At 36.1% G+C, this 22,222-nt stretch overlaps 2 protein-coding genes across 2 annotated transcripts; both read right to left on the reverse strand.

Annotated features, from left to right (window-relative positions):
- LOC116778229 (cell adhesion molecule Dscam2-like) lies at positions 1-10,149 on the reverse strand. Its single transcript, XM_061529620.1, has 22 exons — positions 10,119-10,149; positions 9,777-10,028; positions 9,532-9,685; positions 9,124-9,272; positions 8,555-8,762; positions 8,338-8,483; positions 8,190-8,260; positions 7,840-8,107; positions 7,569-7,712; positions 7,333-7,500; positions 6,847-6,976; positions 6,574-6,767; positions 6,330-6,491; positions 6,070-6,258; positions 5,757-5,990; positions 5,384-5,556; positions 5,202-5,310; positions 4,809-5,099; positions 4,192-4,347; positions 1,185-1,283; positions 898-1,117; positions 1-144 (listed from the first exon to the last, which is right to left on the reverse strand). The coding sequence occupies exons 1-22, from the start codon at positions 10,147-10,149 to the stop codon at positions 108-110; spliced, it is 3,585 nt and encodes a 1,194-aa protein (XP_061385604.1). The 3' UTR covers positions 1-107.
- Positions 10,150-10,840: 691 nt separating this feature from the next.
- Positions 10,841-20,787, reverse strand: LOC133320828 (cell adhesion molecule Dscam2-like). Its single transcript, XM_061529621.1, has 10 exons — positions 20,649-20,787; positions 19,983-20,147; positions 17,076-17,216; positions 16,671-16,788; positions 16,201-16,417; positions 15,851-16,061; positions 12,159-12,312; positions 11,597-11,748; positions 11,154-11,288; positions 10,841-10,926 (listed from the first exon to the last, which is right to left on the reverse strand). Exons 1-10 carry the CDS (start codon positions 20,785-20,787, stop codon positions 10,841-10,843), a joined length of 1,518 nt encoding a protein of 505 aa, XP_061385605.1.
- Between the last annotated feature and the right edge of the window lie 1,435 nt (positions 20,788-22,222).

Raw genomic sequence — 22,222 nt, forward strand, 5'->3', positions numbered from 1 at the left:
TTAAAAACGTCACGTGTTTATTTAGTAGGATAAGTTCAGTCACAATAAAAACACTTAAGGATCGCTTAAAACTGATAAAACACATTTATATACATCGTGTAACGATTTCACAGACCGTCCCGTCGTCTCGTCGCTTGGAAGTACCTGCAACGTCACAACGCTATTTTAATAATTACGAAACAAATGTACTCGACAATGATCAGTTTCATGCGGAGTGCGATTGCATCATTAACGTTGTAAGTTTCGGATCGTAGCCTGTCAATAGTGTAAATTAACCAATTATATCCAATCTGTAAAATCAACAAGAAGTAATTGGATGTTTCAATATGAATTCCCGTGACATGCTCTTCATGCACTACTCTGTCATCTGGTTAATAATCTTTACTCTCAATACCAGTGAGCCTTTTTTAATGAAAATTTTAATGTAGATGATAATATTTTAGTTGACGAAAATAACGTTATTGTTATGTGCTAAAATTAATATCTAGTTCAGATTACTTGTACCGGTTGTGACTGTATTAGCTACAATTAAAGATATCTACAAAGCTTAGAAGCCATGCTCGGGGATTAGGTTTTGTTTCTACTTTCATCTAAACTAACTAAACTCACTATCGCCCTTCCGATCTTAGAACCGATGGCTTCAGGAAAGAGAAAAGTATCAATTTATATTCCATTAAAGCAAACATTTACATTATATCAATGTCAATGGTGACACAAAACTATATTTCGCGGATGTCGAACGTTATTTGAACTCGTTCGCATCGAATCATCTTACACGTCTTGAATACAGAATGTGTTAGCACTCTTGGATATGACACTACATGATATGCTATTCTAATATGGTTAGTTATGGATAACGTGCCATCGTATGTCTCTGTTTGATATTAGCTTTTGTACCTGACTGTGGGTTGATGTGGGCGTGTCGGATCACGAGTGTCCCGTGCCTCCCGTGTGTCCCGTGTGTCCCGTGTGTCCCTTGTGTCACGAGTGTCTCTCGTATGGTCACGTCGTCTTGCACGTGGTCGTGGTTGAGATTCACGTGGGCGAGGCGCGCCACCATATGAACCGTCCTCGGTACTAGACTCGGCTGCGCCTACGCTGCCGGCCGGTAGCGTATCTACAGCGGAACGTTCATGTTTTCACTTTATTTTTTATTATTTATTTAACATTATTAACTATGTTACCTGAAAGCCTAGCTGCGGGGAGTCGGTACAATTCGGCGGCACACGCGGCGCAAGGTGAGCCGCTCGACTCTGAATCACTGTCCCGAACGCATCCATAATCTAATTAAGTACATCAGATATTAAGGTAAATAATAAAATTTTAAATAATATATAATAAATAATAAGAATAGGTTTTTGGATACCAAATGAAATGAACATCTGTTATGTAATCTGGAAAGTAATACGCACAACAATTAGCACTTCACGCAGCGGTTTAATAAAGGGAAATTCGGAGGTCGAACCCGTTGACGGTCGGGTCCGGTAATTACCAGACAGAATAACCCGTAAACAGCCAGTATTAAACAAGAGAGGATAGCGGCCTGAAGATGTAATTGTTCGCTGGAGCGTTAACACGGACGAGGCGATTTAGCGGCGGAATGGCTCCGACCTCGATGTACGATGTACATGTCTCTAATGCACGTAAAGCGCTTTGCGTGATACCTAATATGGGTGTATAGTTTGTAATACGGATACTATAGACGTAGACAATATCGTGTCGTACAGTTTGTAAACATTGAAGTAAATTAGATAAAGTTACAGCCAGTACGTTTAAATTAATCTGTAGAAGAAAATTTTTCTTTGGTACAACAAAAAAATAAAAATGGAATAAACTTTTCTAAACAAACATTACAGGCTGACGGAGGCTAAAGTAATAATTTAACATCCAGCAATAATTGAATCCTTGGTAATACAAGACGTTGTATCGCGAGTAGAGCTTCTAGCCTCTCAATATTGTTATTGGAGTGGAGGGAATGGGGGTGTGAGTGGGTGGTATGGGGAGAGGCGTTCACAATGCGGGCACTCGGCGGAAATTGCGAACTCGCTCACTGGAACCAAAGATAATGCCTCCGGAATGAGCCACTATTATTTTATGGCGTTTTTCAATATCCGCTGCCTCCAACCCCGTAAAAGGATCGACGGTTGTGTATTAGTGAAATTGATATAGTATTTTATTTTACAAAAATTTGACTATTAAATGTATATCTATATTTGATGAGGTTATTAAAAGAGTATTAAGTAAAGTTGAAAGATAAAAAAATAATTACGGAATAATATTTTGTACACAAAATAAAATACGGGGGAATGCTAATAAAGACTCGGCGTTGGCTCCAATTCACAAATTATAAACATTAACCCTCAGGAAATTGCACTTCAATCCACAATGAAACAGATATTAACATCTGCTTTGAAAGTATTATCTTGCACCTTTTTTGATAACTTTATACTATATTTATACAGTAGAGGGTTTTATTTAATTTTATTCAATATAAGCTGTTTTTTTTCTATAATAATGGGGAGTGTATACATTTATTTGTTTTTTTATTTAAGTACGGAAAATGTACTGCACCGATTTTGATGTAATTTTTACGAACTTACTATTTATTTAAGTTGAATCGGCAACGAAGCAACGGGTAAAAACTAGTATCTAAAACACTTTTCCAACATTGCTTTTGAAACTTTTATTCTATTACAATATGCATACTTTACCTACGTTCCTAGAAACACAGATCCGTTTGCAATCTCTTTGGTTTTGACGGCTTTTCGCGATTTTATACTAGTATGCTCTGTGTTTATTTAATAAGAGTTATATTAGAATAAGAGTTGTAAAAACAAAATGGGTGTATGTATGTGTGTGTGAGATGCTTGAAAATCAATAGTACTGTAATATTTTTCATATATGATAATTGTAGTTTGCTTTCATCAATGATAAAAGGTTAATATATTTTTTATTGTATATACACGTTGGTTGTGGGCTCTAAGTTTTGAACTAGAATCACTTACATTTCTCCTTGTTCCTTAAGAAATATGCAGATAAAAATATTAATCTTAGAGAATGTATGATGGTAACTTGTTAAAATTGAAATAATTCATGAAAAAGTAACGCATCGCTTAATCAAACCAAACTGAACCGAAGGCTATGTGCTTTCGGGCAATAAGCCGTAATACACATCGTGTTTTGAATAAAATAACATTCAAATAATTTGAAAGCAGTCTAAAGACCGACGTCTGGTTCGCGTCGTTGCAGATACAAAATTGCAGTTGCAGTAAAGCGCTTTCCTTTCGCAATACTTTGCAATCTGAACACGTTCTCCGTGAAAGCACTTTCGTACAATGACTTATAAGGTAATATATATAATAAAATGGGATTTTAGTTTTCTCTGTCTATCAAGATTTTTATTATAACAGATGTGAATTGAAGTTAGGAAGGAGTTATATAGAACTAACGTTTCAATATTATATATTTCATTTGTAGTCTCGGTTTCTTCGGGGATTGGATGTAACATTTTATTTTGTTATGATTTGATCATCTTCTTCATACTGAGAAATAAGAGAGGGAAAAAGATTCAAATTTTTACCAATTTTTGTTTCTTTGAAACTAGTTTTACATTTGCGTATATCTTTTGACTAGTTACATGATTATAGCGTCACATTAAAACCAGAAACTATATGGTTTTATCTATATATGCTACTTTTTAACGGTTCCTAGTTGACTGGTTATTATTTTATTATAAGATCCTTTTTTAATGTGTAAATAATAATCAAAATCGAAATCACATCACACTAATGTAACAATAAATAAAAATGAAACACCATCAAACATTTTACATGTTGAATAATTGAAATAATTTTCGAATAATGGAATAATTAATTCCCATAGTATTTGTTTGAAGTGTATTTGTAGTGTCAAAATAATTGATCTACCCTCAATGTAAGTATAAACAGAAATGATATGATTAATTTGTTTTTGTTATTTATTTTTCGGTATTTAAATACAACGGTGATAATTTGTATACGATTGGTGTAATGAGAAAAACTAAAGTGACAAGCTAATTTGATTTAAATAAATGATGTGTGTGTGTGTTTGTTTGTACTTATACCTGCTTACATGGCACTCAAATTCTAGGATAACATCGTGTTAAACGGTCATTAAGTACCAAGTAAGTAAGAGCTAGGTATATAATCTCACCATTGGGATGAGCCAGCAGATGTGGTCGTGGTGGTGGTGCGGCTAGCTCGAGTGGGTCCCGAGCGAATGATCTTAGGTGGAGTGCACACGAGCGAGCGCCATCGCCTCCAGATGACATGCTGAACGTCGCGTACGGACTGATCTCGTGCATGTTGCCTAAGAAAGTTTGTTCGCTTTAGAATTTTAAAATGGAGATAAACATTTGCATGTCGAAAACTTGCTTGAAAGTATAAGTAAAGAGAGCCTATAAAATTGTCTGCAAGGTGGAAGGCTTCTTCATAATTAGATTGGGTCTGAATAATTGGTTGGTTTCTTATAACAGGATTTCTCGTAAAATATGCATTTTTCTTTATTGTATTTTCCTTTCCTGATCAGAATTACGTTTTTACTATACGTGTATTTGGCCAACCGGGCATCGAACTAGAGAACAGTTGCAAAAATGCTAGTTTTATCAATGACACTTAAAACGTTATTCCAGTTAATGTTATTATTAAATTGCGACTTTTTGAGGAGGCTATCGTTTTTTTTATATATTTTATAAGTTTTTGCAATTAAGGTGAACGGAAAATGAAAATATTGAGTTCATAAGTCTTTATCGTTTTGAGCATTAAGTTTACCGTCAGGGGGCGTCATTGTTTTTCCATTTGTTTGAGTTGGTTGAGCTACGTATAACGGTTGAGTGTGAGCATCGTGTAGAGGGTTTGTGGAGGGATTGGAGCGGCGTCGGCAGGCGATAAGTGTGGCGGTGGCAATCAACGTCAGCAATGTAACGCCGAGCAGCACTGCGGCAGCACCGATGGCGTTCCGCCACCAAACTGCCCCTGACGAGCTGCCCCCTATATTACTTCCCGCGTCTGATGCACTCATACGGGCTTCCAAAGGTAATTCTATCGGTTCGCCGATACGTTCTAAAAGAGAACTTTGCATTTTTAAAATGATATTTTAACAATACAGAAAACTATATTGGTATTAATATATATTTATTTAAATGCTTGTTTGCATTAATTCACCTCCATTCATAGTATGTGTTGCAGCCTTATAAAGTGCTGGTGTGTCTCCGGCTGGTGAGTGTGATAAGACTCGAATTTCATACCAAGTGCCCGGCTCCAAATTATTTGCCTGTAAAGAAAATATATTGTAGGAAACATTATTTGGGCCGATGTCTCTTGAATTTATTATAAAATGTATATACTTCGGCAACTTCTCCATCCGACAACAAATCAATCCAAGCGTCGCCAACGCCGGCTCTTCTCAAGGCCAGACTGAAGCGGGCCACAGCACAGCGACCTCCCCATGCAAGAAGTGCAACACGTAACGCCGTGCTGTTTGCCCATATACACTCCTTGCCAGTCGGAGCCCTCGCCTCTAGACATACATACGATCTACATCTCTAAGTCACTGAATATGTCGAGACGTATTTAGTCACTTTGAGAGTTAAAATACTAAGGAAAAATAAAGTTAGTTTTATTGGTTGAACGAAACGATAAATCCAAACCTCTAAGCTTTATCATGATTATTACAAAACGAATATGTGGGAATAGAATAGGTATGGAACTTTGTCTAACTCTCTCCTCTTGTGTGTAGAATGACCGGTCTCGAGTGCGCTGAAGCGCCGACCGCGTTATGTGCTCTCATGGCGACATAGTATGGAGCGCCGCACGCGAGCCCACGAAGCGCCGCGCCTCGCACCTCCCCACCCACGCGCCACCAGCGAGCATTTGCGTCTATTTCACCTATTGAAATTTTTTCTCCTTTTCCTCCTCCGTTATCCCAGCCACGCCACCACCACACAGTGTAACCTTTCATGGAAAATCACCGAAGTGAGTATACGTATAGTTTAAAGTTTTGTAAGATAACTAAAACCATTGTTTAGTATACCTAAGATGGATGCACCGCCATCAAAAGGTGGATCCCATGCAAGATGTAAGGCATGAGTGTCAGCGCGGGCAAGACGCGGTGCAGGTGCAGCGGGTGGTCGGAGTACACGCAACGCGAATACCGCCGCGTCACCGCCCGCAGAGTTGCGAACTGAACACGAATAGTTCAAAGCCGAGTGGTGCTCAACTTCTGCATTTCAAATGTGTAGCTTTAATAAATGATCATCATTAGGGAAAATATTTCTCATTAAAAGATCTTACTGTGTATAATCAAATCTCCAGTATCAGTGATAGTGTGTGCATGAGGAAGGGGAGTCCATCGACGCGAAATTGGTGGTACTCCTAATGCTGAACAACGTAACCGGACCCGCGCTCCTACTGCTGCCGTTACTAAGCGACCCAGTGACGAGATTCTTGCTGATACTGATAAAGCGATGTTTAATTCGTTTCACGTCCTTACAGATTATATTAAAATTTGGGTTCTTAAAGTTCTACTATTACTCACATAATTGTGACGGTGCCGCGGTAACAGCTCTACTGGCCGGTCCAGCGCCAGCAGTAGTGGAAGCACGTACCCAAAATTCATAAACAGCGCGTTCACGCAACCCACGTACTTCATGCCATACTTCCCCACCCTCCTCAATATTCCCTTCACTCTGTTCATTGGCTTCTACTCGCTGCGACCACTCTCCCCCAACTCTTTTAAGAAAATTTTGTTTTATTTTTATAGTAACAAATTAGAAAATCTTATACATTCAATGTCGTACATGGTCCGTACTTGCCAAGTTCCCTCGTATATAGCATGTAGTGCGAAAGTAAACCTCCTCGTTCGGTCGGCGCTATCCAAGATACGCGTACGGCATCAGGCCCCGCTGCTAAAGCTCGGATTAGTTCCGGAGCACCGGGTACTGATAAAATGTTTATTTTATTGTATTGATTCCTACTTTATATTGAATTCATAATATAAATGGCTAAAGAAGTAAAATTGCTTTAATAAATTTTTTGTTTTCCTACAAAGTAGTTTATGAAAGTGTTTTATTTTAAGACGTATTTATGTAATAATGAAGATAAAAATTTATGAATATGTGTATTTAAATAGTTTGGATGAAAAAACATGCAAATAAAGATATACATACATATCTAGATACAATTATTATTTGGAACCCTTTGAAAATGTCACAATTCTTTTTGATTTCATTGATTACGTTGCCGAAAATATTTTCATTCTAAATATGCACCAGTATGTACATATGTAAAGTCTTACCATCATCAGTAGTGCGGCAATATGCTGGTTGGGAGGGCGGACCCGCGCCCCGGTCAGATCTAGCTCGCACTGACACAGAATAATTGGTAGCGGCCCTCAAACCCTGGAGGACTGCCTCTCCAGCAGCAGCAGCTCTAGCTACCTCAGAGCCTATCGCACCACTCCACGCTAAACGAATAAATAACCTCAATATCCATTTTGAAATCGGAAAAAGAAATTTGGTTCTTTTTACTTACATTGGGAAAAATGTAGAGGTGCATAATGAAGATCATAACCCTGTATAGTTTGTGTGTGTGAATGTGGTGGAGATGACCATCGAACACGCAACGACCTCGCTGATATAGCCTCACAGGAAACTGAATTTGGAGGTTCTTCCGGAACTAAATTAGAAGCCAGTTTAATTAAGTGACCTGCTATTATTATTTTTTATCCAGAAAGTAAAAAGATTTTTAACAAATGGCTCTAAGCCACATTAAATCCCTAACACAAACATCATATTTAACTTACCACCATCGGCAGTCGTAGCATAGGCAGTAGTCGATGGAGGCCCGGGTCCCGCCCTGTTAAATGCTCGAGCTGAGAGCGCGTATCTTGCGAACTGTCTAAGGCCGCCTACTGTCAGTTCCACTGTGCTCCAACCACGAGCCACAGTGGTACCAGCCCGTCTTCCGTCATCTCGTCCATCCTCACTACTTCCACCCTCCACACGACCTACTTCCCGCCATGTAATTGCATAACCTAATAGTTCACCGTTCCAGGAATCTTGAGCTGGAGCCTAAGATTATATGAATTTTGTTAGTTTAGCATTAAACGTAAACGTAGGATATAAGTCTTATATTAATAAAAACGGCACTCACCGTCCACGACACATGCAACTCTCCAGTATTAATCGGTCTCACTCGAATATTTTGAGGTGGTCCTAACGGTGCTAAAAAGTAATTTTAGTTATGTTAATATTATAAAGTTAATAACACGTTTAATTAAAGCAAAATTTAATCTAGTTACCTTCTTCAAGAGTAGTAAATAGAAGTGCATCTGAATGAGGCGATTGTCCAACATGATTAGATGCTACCACCCGTAATGAATATGCGGCTGCTGGTCTTAAACCTTCTAATTTTGCACTTAATAGATGCAAACCATCAGCGGCAACCCTGATATTAAAGGCAAATTAAATATATAAATTCACCAGTAAGTACTTGATTAAAACATTAATTTTCCATACCCATTATTATCTGTTGCTTCTAGCGTAAGGTTATAATGATGTGTGGAATGGTCAGAAGAGGGTAGAGAGTTTAGCGTTGGTAATGAGTGCAAAGGGGTGCATATCGCAGCAAAGTGTGTTCGCGACGATGGTGCTGCGAGCCATCGAACCCGCACCCATCGTGACCCCGCACCCCACAGCTGAATCGAACGTGGGGCTTCTGGTGGTTCTGTGCATAAATGTGTAGGTGAGTTACTTCCGAAAAGGCTTTGAAAAGAAATTTCTAAAAACACTGCTAAGGATGTACAAAAATATTTTTTATTTGTGTACACCAGGTTGTCTTTGGTTAATGGAATTTGAAAGTTTTTTAGGAATATTTTATCGGGATTCAGGGTAATTCATACTATTTCATGAAAATGTATTATAACAAAAACCTAAACATAAGAATCAAATCAACTCCTTTTGGCAGTTTTTAATAAAAAGTGAGGACTCCGGTTAATTACAATGCAGTCAAATATGAACTATTAAAGCTTTCAGAAGCAAAAGCACATGTACATAATGTGAATAATATAAAAATTTAAAAGTCCAACCTTCTACTTGCAGGAACATTAGTATATCAGCACGTCCATATTGGTTGCGCGCGTGACACCTATACTCGCCAGCATCACGACGCTCCGCCGCACGTAATTGGAGAGAAGACCGCACGCCTTCACTTGTGCGGACCTCTGATATCGTCCATCTAATTATTATATAATTATTTTCACAATATATTTTTTCCATTGACAGACTTGTGTTACTACATGTAAACTGTTCCAAAAGTTGAATATCTATCTTATGTCATGATGATTGTCAATGATTGTGAAGTGATGGTAGTTGAGATAAAAATAGAAAATCCAAAATAAACTTAGTTTGGTATTTTTTTTTAACCCTTATGTTATTCTACTATACATTTCAAAATTCATATTACTAATATATTTATTATGAACATGTATCATGACCTGTACGAATCAAGGTCCAATTTATTTCCGCGATGTGTCCAATGTATTGTGAGCGGTGCGTCACCAAGCGCGAGACAGCTGAGAGTGACGCCACGACCGCGAACACTCGACACGTTACGGAGCGAATCACTCGGAGAACTGAAGTGGGCTGGTTCTGTTATTTAGAATGCATGCTTTAAAATATACACTGCAAATTATTTAATTCCGCATTATTGTAATTTTTGTATTATCTATTTATTACTTACCGTGTACTGTTACATTGACATGTTTGACTAACGGTGGTCCAACACCGTTATCAGCGATGCATCTATATAAACCTTGATGAGATCGTGCTGCCGAACGCGCAGTCAATGAACTGCTTCCTTTTCCTCCATGGCCACTAGTGTCAACGGCGCTGGTTAAGTCATCAGAGTTCCTTATTCCACTACTTTCAGCACTCCACTCTGAACCGGCGGCTTCCCAGCGTTCAGAATTTTCAATACCACTTATTCCTTCACCTAATAATCATCTAAATTAATTAAAGACTAACAATTACAACGTAAGTATTTTGAGTTTAAGAACCTACCGATTCTCCTATACCATGTGACTGTGGGAGTCGGATGTCCTTTCGCAGTGCATTCTAGTAGTAGGGGTGCACCCAAAAGAACCGCTGAGTCTAATGGTTCTGTTACCCAAATAGGAGCAACTACGCAAACATTAAAATTATATTATCTTATTATGCATGAAAACTTATAAAGCAGTGATAAATAATAAAGTGACTCTTATTACACCTTTCACGCTGAGCGTAGCGGTGTAATTGACTGTCGCTGCGTGGTTGGAAACGCGACATGTATAAGATCCGCTGTGACGCGCAGAAAGTTCCGGGAACATTAGCAAGGAAAAGTCATTGAGGCTTTTTTCTTCTATCTAATGAAACAAATCATCCAGTTAGTCTTCATTGTTATTATTTTAGTATTGTAATATTAACGACTTCATTTACCTGTAAAGTGGGGAGGAGAGGAGAACCATCTTTCAACCAGGAGAAATAGACAGGTTTATCACCAGAAGAAACTCCGCAAAGTACTTGAACCGAACTACCTTCTGTTAGTTCCGATGAAAACATGAATGGTGATATTTTGGGCGGATCTGGTGATAGTCACAAAGGTTTAATAGATATTTCAACCAACTGGTGTCACATTTGGAAAATGTATTTTAAGTGAGTTCTATCACTAACTTCTAACTTGTATTTCAACATCTCGTGTTGCAGCTGGTCCAGATGGGGCAGTAACACTGCAAGCATAATGGCCTGCATCATGAGGCAAAGCGGGCGTCAGTCGAAGAGAGGCATCTCGAGAACTAACACGTCCAGAGCTGCCCAACGCTGTCGCCGCCCCACGACGCCACCACGACACTGAACTGATGGTGGATGCTTATTAAGACGCCCGAATAATGAACGATTTGAATCAAAACATTTTCCTAGTAGTTCCCATTTTCTTATAATATAAGAATAATCAAGAAAATATATCTACAATTTTATATATATTATTCTTAATATGTTCAAGTTAAGGGCAAAGTTATATCTGTTATCCAATTTTCCTTCTAGATTAGAACTTGCAATTTTTAAGTTGCATACATGGCAGTACGTGATTGTAATAGGAATGATCCTATCAAATGCACCTCTATAGACCTGATCGGATATCCGGCGTAGGGGCAGTGCAGTGTGAGGTTCTCCCCGGCCACTGCTCGTATTGTGCTTATCGGACGGATTGATGGCGGCCCTATAACGATTTTATTTTATTCACTCGTCATTGTACGACAAAATTACGTGACGTACCAGCAAATGCTTTTAACTACATTGTTCGACGAGAGTAAGACGATATTCAAAAAGGTTTAACTACCTACCGTTCGTAATGTTTGTGGCGAAAAGGATATAAATGTGATAAATTATGAATATTAACATAAATGGATTAGTTTGAAATGTTTTTCGAATACCTTCTCTTACATTTTACATAAATAGAGAATTTAGAATGTATTTTGTTCTTGACAAATATTGATGTTTTTTCAAAACTTTTATTTTATAACTTACCGTATATATTTAATCTGGCTGAATGTTCGACAGCGCCGAGCGGGTTAGAAGCACGACATGAGTAACGTCCGCCGTCCGCAGCCGTCGCTGAGGTCACGTTTAAAACTGACACCACCTCTCCTTGCACAGAGGCTTCTTCACTAATCGAGTACCTATTAAAGATGCTCTTTTTATATATACAATTTTGTTGTTTGCGACATTGGCAAAAAATTGTTTCATCTATCTATAACACGTGTACACTGAGTGTTTTGTTTATAAAAATATGGTTGGAATGAAAAATACCCTTAAAAGCCTAAATAAGCGGGAAAATTGATTATTTGTAATCTATCAACTTGCGTTGGGGCTGGGTGGTTGATTAAGATACAAAACGGTGGAATGAAAAGCTTTGGTAAATCGAAACCCGTAATTTTATAAACAAGATTTCACTTAAAAGTTTTGCGATGATAATTAATGTTTACCAAGAATAAGACACTCGTTAATTTAAAGACATTTTCTTAAAATGAATTAAAGAATATCTAATAAATACTAAAACTTATTTCCAATGGACGATGGTACGAGTTACCTGTGATGAGCAATAAAGTGATCAAGAGGGTGATCATCGAGTAGCCACGTGATCCTTGGCGGTGGTGAAGCGGCAGCAATACATCGTAACGTTACGCTACTGCCTGCACGTAAAGCTTGCTCGATGAAAGTGTATTGCAACTCTGGAGGGGAGTCTGTAGGAAATAATAAGTTGACAGAAATATCACAGGAAATCAATGAACAATGACAAACACTTTTTGTATTCATGATATGGCTTCCATTGCACTGGAATCGTGGAATATTTTGATAATTTGATTTATAATCTTGAATACTGTCTGTATAAAGTCGTAATTTATAATGACAAGCATGGTGTGACGAATATTAGACACTGACTTTTTAATTTAAGTCTATGTCACCAGTTTTCTTAATGTTGAAATTCTTCGTTGCAATTACCTTATTAATTAATAAGAGAGCTTTTATTTGTTATATGTTTGAATCTTGTCTCAAGCATAATAACATAAATTTAGGATCGTTAAATGTTGCATAGCGGGTCATTTATGGATAGCACAAACTGCTTTGTTCCAATTTCAACGTTAAATCAAACAATACACAGTGAAAACATAGTTAATCAAACAATGTGATTGTGTGAAATGCATTGTGATTGCGTACAAGAATTTATTATTTGTATTTATCTACAATAGATTTTTTATTGAATTGGAGTTTCAATTATTATGTTTCATTCAAATTTCATAATGCAAATACTGTGGGATGATTTCAAAATACACAATAAAATCTATGGAATAATCGGGGATAATAAAAGTTCAATATGCCGAATATTGTATTCAATTTTATATAGCTGTTGAATTGATGTACAATAAACTTTTTTATCCGGAAAAACTAATTAAATTAAAACTATAGTTTCATATGTATTACAGTTTGAAAGTATATTTTCTTCATTACACATTATTACACAACAAACAAATATCGGGATACAGGATTAGGATACTTATGAAACTGAATTTCTCAAATAAAAACAGTTGGTCACAGTCGAAAGATAATTATGTAAAATATTTATTTCAATTTTTTTATAGACAAACTATCATTAGGTATTATTTTTTACCTCGATATTTAATATAAACAATGATAATAATTTCGTCAGGATTACATATTTTAATAGTATTGGTTGAAGGTAATGTAGCACTTTCAGTGATAATTGCCATCTATAGTATTAAAACGTGGATGTGTTTCCAAGCGTTAATAAATAAAATTAATGAGTAATCAGTGATAAACTCAAATCAGGAAATATATAATTCAACATAGGATTTGAACGACAAATAGGTCTTTTGTCGAATTAATTCCATTAATATGGTGTGAGCGCTTGATCGTTCAATACATCGCGATAAGCGCTCTGCGTTGATTGATTCTGTGAAGCTTGGACACTTCATTGCGATTGATATCATCACTTCACCCCCCCCGTCCCTCGACCCTCCATCATGTATCACACAAACCGTATCGTGCGATTAAATTTACTTTTTTTCGTGCCTTCACCGATCACGTGTTTTTTTGTTTTACTTAATGAATATTGCATGAAATTAAATCACATTATGAAGTACCATAGCTTATTTTGAAATATAATGAAATAAAAAACGTAAATAATTTGTCATAATTAAATCTGTGATTATAAGGAAATTTCATTTTTATGTCGTCATCTGCGTATACCTACTGTGTTATGAATGTAAATACGTATATAAAATTAAGAATAATTGAAAAACCATGCAAAAACATCTCTCTATTAAGCTGTGTGAAGTCAACAGAACTTATTCGCAGCGCTAATAATCAGTGCAACGAGAGTCTGGAACAGCTTTAACTTCATCCATCACTGTGACAGTTCATTACGCTGCCTCGAGCAGCGGACAACTAGCGACTTGAAAATACTTAAGGCACATAATTATGTTAGAGATTCAAGATTACTTCCAAAGTGCTTCTAGTTACAAAAAGGACGTGACTGAGAGTCATGACGAAAGCTGAGTGTAATGAAATTAATTAAGAATACGACAATAATGTTTAAATTGTTTTTATCTCAAATATATCAAAAGAATATTTACAAAAAAATTACGCAGCTATCAATTTAGTGTCCAGGATTTCGATTCACACATTTCAGTGAGTTTATCGAATTGCCAGGCATTCCCGAATGTAGCATGTTGCAATTCCAAAGGTTTGGCAGGGTGGGCGTGAGAGAAGTGTTATAAATCTCGTAAGCGTTGGAGTTCCAGCGCTATTTGTTAGCCGCCGGTCGACGTGACGCGGCCGCTGTGCTGAGACATTACTTATACTCAGCCAACTAATGGACAACTGGACACTTACATCTAAGTAAACAATACATTTATCGCTACTTCTATAAGCGAAATATATTTTAAGCACTTTGTTTTGCTGAAGGTTACATTTGTCTAAAAGTTTTTACCGTTTGTCATAGATAAGATTTATTGTAATTGCTTTTTAGATTTCGTGTAATGTTCGTATAACAGAAATATAAGTTCGGCGCTCTTGATATATATTTCCGTCCCTGTGGTCCATTAAAAGTTTCAGAAATTGAAGTGATTTCATATTGTAAACAGCGTTTCTAACAAAATTAGTTTTGTTTTGATAAAATATATTATGGAGGTGTTCTGTTGTATTTGTTTAGATGAGCAAATTTTTTATTTGAGTTTAGGAACGAAGACAAAAATACAAAACTCCGACTTTAATAAAATAAATCTCAATTTTTCTCCGAATTGGGTCAGTGATGGACCAAAAGAGAAACTCACTTACAAATTTCCTACTCCATTTGGAGCCTGAAAGGGTCGGATTCGGGTCCATTAATTGGGGTCACGAGTGATTGACGCACGCACGTAATTAGTTTTGGGGCACTGCGGCAAGTTAATCATGATTATACCGATCAAAGATAATCTGATCACGCTTCGTGTGATCCTTATTCAGCCTGTATTGATATCCCAGCAGATTCACATCATGATATTGGCATAAAGGCAAATTTTCGAGGGACTTTGAAGCTAATGTGTATTAGGTGAAATGTTTGGTTTGACTAATCAACGCATTTTATTGGGAGAAACATCGATAAATTAGAACCTTTTCATAGCAATTTTTTTTTAATTAATTTGGTTTTACTTATTGGATGAGAGATGTGTATAAATTTATTTACTATACGTCATAAGATAGTTTAATTTCATTTATTCCCGCAGGTTATTTAATTAGTTATATAAAATACTCATTTATTTGTTTTTTTAATTATTTATTACCTTTCTTTTATGGGAAAACATATTATAATAAATTATTTCGGTATGGTAAAAACAATTTGCCAGAATAGTTTCCACAGTTATTTTGACATGGAGTGTATTATACCTTAGGTCAGAAATAATACTAACAATAATAAAAAAAAACAACAAATATAACCAGAACATTAACAGCAAGGAGTATCAAACATACAGTTCAATACAATAATCATTTATAAAGGTAAAAAAAAATACAAAAATAAAAGCAATAAATTTATATATACAATAATAATGATGAAAAGAAGTACATCTGAATCTTATTTTACAATATATTATTACGGATTGTTCTTTAAACTACAAATAAAATTAGAGATATTCGGATTAAAAATATCTGATTATTGGAAATATCTGATGACACATATGTAGTTAAATCACAGTTCTCATTTGAATATATTTGTATATTTACCTCCGAGTCGTATCTCAGCAGCTGCTTGTTCAGTGCGACTGCCGCGTCTCGCGAGGCATTGATATAAGCCGGCGTGAGCTCTCGCAAGTCCCCGAAGTATCAAGGATTCACCCCCCGTAGAGACTACTGCTCCGTTGTGCGCCCAGCGCAGAGTAGCTGATGGGTCGGTGGCAGTACAGTTGAGGCGAACTGTGCTACCAGCTTCTGCTACCTTTATTCAAGAAGTTTGACCATGTTTGATAAATAGCAAATTTCTTTGAAGTTTTCATTTAAATTTTCATGCAAAGACAGATTCATTTATTAGAATATATTGTGTAGAATCATAATTTAAAAAGCTTTATTTTTCTTACTACAACACTTGGATCTACGCTGACACTGAAGGTATCTTCAACTTCTATTCTCATTTGGGCAGTTGCGTCTCCGAAGACGTTGTAAGCCTTGCAGAGCCATGCGCCATTAGCGTCGCGGGAGACCCTCGTAAAACACAGTGCTGCTCCGCCGGCCCATAGCCATACAGACGGGTTGGGTTCTACTGGCTGAAGGCGCCCGTTTCTTTCTCGGTACCAACTTTTAAAATTCAACATTATATTAATTTCAATTAATGAACCTTTATTTATAATATCCAGCTCTCATAATATCAGCAAATAATTTATTTCAATTCAGATATGTTATTTTTTTTTTTTAGTGAGCATATTTATCAGATCAACTGGTCCGTGTTTATTTTAATTACCAAAATGGAATAATTAAGCCACAATCGTGAGTCTACCACTAGCATACCGGCCCTACTTGAACAGTTGCATCAAGAGCTGTTAATTCTCACGTGTATTGCGGCGGTGGGTATTCGGAGGCGACGCAGGGCATGCAGAAAGTGGCGCCGGCGGGCACGGTAACATCACTCTCCGTCGCAACAAGACGCGGGGGTGAATTGGAAGAGCCCGCTGTGGAGGATGCTTGTGTTGTAAAGCATGGGGTGCGCGAGTTCTTAATTAAAGCTCGTTCCATAATCTACACGTCCATTTTAACGTGTGATTTCTTTTATTTTAATAATAAGTGAGCGTAATGTACTGCTCGTTTTCATCGTGGTTAAATAAACTACAGATGAAGACTAGAACATATTTATTGAAATATAAATGTCATGAGATTTAACGGCCATCACAGTTTGAACTTTGACCGAGACGATAGTTTAAACTAAACTTTAAAATTACTGTGAAACTTCAATACTAACTGAGCACATTTAAATGGGCGGGTCGTGAGCGCTTCGTGAGCGCAGTCAGCGCGTGTCGTGCGAGGCAGCTGTAGGAACCTGCGTCTGCGGGCGATGCGTCGCGGATCAAAAGCGCTGATCCCGCCAACAAATATCGTGCATCTAGTATATATATATATATATGAATAATCACCTTATGTAATAAGATTTCTAATAACATAGTTATTCTATATATTGATATAGGTAATGATGCAATGAATCAATTGTTTTAGAGGCACCTTAAAAACTTCATCATTAGCTTACAACGAATCGTAGTCATTAAAGTTCTTGAAATATTGTACTCGGAAGGTTAAATGTTTTTTGTCTTCTGAATAGAACAGTCAAGCTCTTTACAAAGTATTGTAAACTGATATTGTTCGTATTGGAAATTGTCTCTCTAATATTGCTGTTGAGATTTCAAAACAAAAAACAAACATAATGGCTATCGTATTCGCTAATTCCTTTGTCCAGTTTTATAGGAACTATAAGTGTAACGATAATGATGCAAATACCTTTATTCAACGATATATAATACATCAAATAAGAAGATTAACGTCTTACTAGTAACTAAGAAATATTATAAAATAAGTAAGCTTCTGTTTAACATATTTATAGCACATTAATATTGAAAACGGATTATAAACATAAATTTACTGTTTGTAACGAAACAACTAAGATTAAATTATCCAATATTGAGGTGGTGAGGGAAACCGTCTCGAGCGAGATTATAAGAAGTCTTATCCAACCATTCATCAGAGTCGTGTCGCCGATGAGAAATTGCTTTAATTAATATTACTTCGCCCCTATTATAAATATGCTGTCGAGAAAATCTCTTCCCGTTTTTAATTACTGTTTCCATGTATTCATGGTTCTGTGATACTGCCTCGTAAATTCTATGAAATGTAATTTCTATACTAGTTCTGTTCCATAATAACGTTATGCTTTAATTATTGCTAAAGTTTCGTTTCAATTTAACGGGTAATGCAAACGATATTGTATTCAGCACCTTCTGTAAATATTTCAAAAAATATATACGTAAATGTATAAAAGTGTTGTTTTAACTCTTTAATATATTATACAAAACAAGTGATTGTATTTTCTTTGTTACTTCTTTAACCGTTATATTTTTTATTCCAGCAGGTAGAATAACAATATATATCACTCGTATTAATTAAAACTCACAAGATACGGCGACCGCAGAGGTCAGCGAACATTAGTCCACTACGATGGATTTATAGCAACCGGCTCGAGACTCGACAATTTATGTTCAGCAGTAATTTAAAAGCGTTATTAAAAAAAATGTCCTAACTTATCGCTGTCCACCGAATGGGCCCCGACTCAATTGTCTTCTATTAAATAGGACATTTATGATTGTACCTCTTATTACAAAAGGTTCATTATCTAATGATAAAGTTACGTGATGTGAATAAATTATATATTTTTTTATTTCTTCACGTAAACTGAGCCTTACAAAAAATTTGTCCATACTTCCTGTGCCTCAGTAATTATGTATCCTACTTTTATTATATCAAGCATACATCTCTTTTGCTTATAAAATAAATAGCAATGCTTTATCTTAAATTTCATGAATAAAGTTATGGTATTTGTAATAAACAGTAATTAATTTAATTAGAAGTAGAATTTCCATAAACAATAAACAAATGTAACAGAAAAGGAAGTTAGAACATTCATGATATGAAATACATATCTGAACAAGCAAATTACATAACTTTTTAATAAAAGAGAAGAAATAACAAAAAAGCTGCACAATTTTTAAGAATTTTTTATAAAAATCTATGTCAGTAACTTTATAATTATGAGTCAGCAAGGTTATTTGCTAAATTCTATTGCATCAGATTTATATAATCATGAAATGGCTTTCATAAAATTTCATTGTATATTGTAATTTAAGATTCAAACCTAGGTAACCTTTGTACACTAATTTATATCGGTTACATACTTTATAAGGACGTTGAAAAGAATGGCGTGAGTCCAAGGAACTTTAAAACTGACCATTTTGAGTTTTCTCAAACTATCCATTTTTATCAAAATGTTTAGGTGCAATTTAATTTTCTTGGATTTCTTAATTGGGTTCCGGAAGTTGAAATTAATGGTGATTATAACTGTTTAAATACTCTAACAGTATCTTTATGAAGTACTTTTACACACTTTTTTGTATTTTATCAATACAGTGGATGATGTCCATTATTAATTATTTATAGCACTAATCTAAAGGAAATCTATTTTGCGTTAATTTGAACATTGACGTCGCCTGTACTTTTTGTTATATTAGTGTAAGGCGTTGCTATGTATAAAATTCCTATTGTCTTTGCCAATCCAATGTAATTCGTGTTGATTTTGTTTTACTGGCTTGTTTGTTGAAGCTAATAAAGTGGGATAACGTTTTATTTTTCTGGCTTGGGGTTGCAAATTTCATTACTACAGATAGAGGACTCTTGCTTTGTTGTCATTATTTTGTATTAGACCCATGCGTTAAAGAATATCGCCGTCTATGGCATCCTATACTGTTTATATTAGTTGTGTAATTTTTATTATATCATTATTATTCTCGCTTGGATATACTGACATCTAAGGTTTTCTAAATAAGCCTTCTTAATGTATAAATAACGCTATTTCCTTAAATGAATCGTATTTTCTGAATGTTTTTTTTTTACCTGTTAAAATTAAATGTCTTAATATATTTCTAAAGTCTTCTCATTATGAATTTTCATTTTCCATAACTATTATATTTGCAAAGGCAACTACATACATTTTCATTTTCCATAACGAGAAAAATTAGTTTATAGAAAAATAAATAAAAAAATCTAAATAGTTGCAAAAGCTCAGTGCTTTTTAGTTGTTAAGAATCGTGGTATATTTTATAATTACCTGGTGAAGGAGGATCTATGTGCATAACTCGATCCCCTCGGTAGAACAGAGCTGGTGTTGCTAGAGAGTGACCATGGTCCGTCTCCGGGCGACACCACAGAGCGGCGATACCTCCGGCAGACACAGACCCTCCAGACATCAACACCTCCCACTTTGTGTCAGCCACTAATAAAAAAAGTTTGAAATATTGGTTTGTATATTATAATGATACCCATTAAGAAGAAACCAAAAGAGGCGGTGCGAATTGAAATGAGTTCTTTTTAGCGGCCTCTGGCTATAATTTTATTCACTCAATTATGGAAGCGCTGCTTTACATCATTAGAAAAATGTTTTATGGTTAATTAAAAACATTATTAAACATCTGAATGATACCTTATTCTGATTCAAAACAAGCTAAAATAGAAATTTTATTTCAAATATTACGTTTAAATCGTCAAATAACTTTTTCTGGTTTATATCGCAATTCTATGAAATTTTTTTAACGCTCTTAGGACAGTTCTATTGAGATGGAGGCATTATAAACTTACTGATCATTAAAACAAACAGGTACAGTCCACATGATTAGCAGCTTACCTCAGGTCAGAATCAGGATATCAGTCACATATTTCAGGATTTAGCATTAGCGCGCAGATTATGCTTAAAAATTCACGGTTATTCATAGCATACCTGGATGTAATGTGACATCTCTGGAGATGATAGCTCCATGAGGGTTGGCCGCGCGGCACCTCACCGTCATCGCTGAAGACTCGTAAGAATTCGAAGGGAATACTTCCAACGTACCATTGCCGTATACACGCCTGAACATGTTATTACTTTTATGATTGATTTGTTTTTTCAACCCGCGACTTTGTGAATTTTGGAATCGGGTTAAAAGAGAAAATATTATTCGTACCCTGAAAAATTTCTGTGGTAACCATACGGCAGTATTATTTTTAGTTTAAATCACTTGAAAAGCACAAGAGATAGAGCGTACATAAAAAGCACAAGAAATTGTAACGTGTATATCAATCTGAGTCTAATCTCCATTACCGCAATGTTTTAAAAAACTCCATTCATCTTTGATTAGGAAGCTGAAAGTTTAAGAAATGTCACAAAATTGATCAGAGAATTTCGTGCCATAATGGTGTATTAGAATTTTACAATGCTTTGTGTCCTACAGTATTAGTTGTCGTAGTAGTTAGGGTCTTGCTTATCATCATCATCAACATCATCAGCCTATCGGAGCCCACAGCTGAGCAAAGGCCTTTTCTCATATGAAGAAGGTTAGAGCATTAATCACCACGCTTGCTCAAGACAGGTTGGCGATTTCGCGGATTTCTTATAATTTGAAATTTTAAGACCAGGTTTCCTCACGATTTTTTCCTTCACCGTTCGTCATTGGTGTCTAAAATACTTTTAGAAAATAACTATGACTTGTAAAAGGTCACATTGGTATTTGCCAGGTTTCGAACCCGCGCCCTCACGTATGGGAGGTGGGCCGTTAAACCCCAGGCCACCACGTCTTGGTTATATACACTCTTTAAGGTAACTAAGATTCGGAGGTTTCGCGGTTTTGTGTTTATATCCTGAAAAGTTATGCGTATTTTTCAATCTGAATCATATCTAAACCAAACGTGTGTAGCCGTAAACCAAGGTAAATTTTGTAAGAAACGGGGGAAAGAGAGAGATGAAGCCAACGTACCGGTTGGCGGCATGAGTGTCTGGTTGGTGGTTACTCTGCGGTGGTTATGACCCACTTATTACGTTCATGCATCAATTAGAAGCAAAACCACGCTCAAACTGTTTGATAATAAACTGCAATAGAACTCTAGAACTTGTAAACTCTTTGGTTATCTCAATTACAATCGCTTGATCAACTTTGGAATTTTATATATTTGTATTTCCCTTACTCAGGCTTCAGTTATAAGGCTTAGTAATTTTAATATATTTCTAAAAATAAAATTTTAATATCTTATTAAAAAAATGAATACATCAATTTATTCAAATAATTTGGTGGAATTGTTCAAGTTCAATAATAAATACACAAAATCCATCTTAGCCTTCGCTGAAGATCTTGCAATACTGACACGTAACCCTAAACGCTGTCAAGTTTTATTGGATGAAGTGGATAAATTCTGGGAGTTGACGGACGGATTGAGGACAAAACCAAATAAATGTCACTGTCTGTGTCTCGGGAGGCGATATACTTCATACGATCAGGGATTATCGTTAGGCGGTCAATGCGTTTCTACGGTTACGGA

The sequence above is a fragment of the Danaus plexippus genome, chromosome 6, assembly GCF_018135715.1.
Source record: "Danaus plexippus chromosome 6, MEX_DaPlex, whole genome shotgun sequence".
Classification (NCBI taxonomy): domain Eukaryota; kingdom Metazoa; phylum Arthropoda; class Insecta; order Lepidoptera; family Nymphalidae; genus Danaus; species Danaus plexippus.

Bases quoted from the DNA above. Each gene is read 5' to 3' on its own strand.
- LOC116778229 (XM_061529620.1), bottom strand. From the start codon at position 10,149: ATGCACTGCGAAAGGACATCCGACTCCCACA. The intron at 8,763-9,123 runs GTTGGACTTTTA...ATTTATGCACAG, and splicing joins AATGTTCCTGCAAGTAGAAG to AACCACCAGAAGCCCCACGT. The intron at 7,501-7,568 runs GTAAGTAAAAAG...TTATTCGTTTAG, and splicing joins ACCTCTACATTTTTCCCAAT to CGTGGAGTGGTGCGATAGGC.
- LOC133320828 (XM_061529621.1), bottom strand. From the start codon at position 20,787: ATGTTCAGGCGTGTATACGGCAATGGTACGTTGGAAGTATTCCCTTCG. The intron at 16,789-17,075 runs GTTAGTATTGAA...CATCCTCCACAG, and splicing joins CGCCCATTTAAATGTGCTCA to CGGGCTCTTCCAATTCACCC. The intron at 12,313-15,850 runs GTAAATATACAA...TATTTCCTACAG, and splicing joins TGCTGAGATACGACTCGGAG to ACTCCCCTCCAGAGTTGCAA.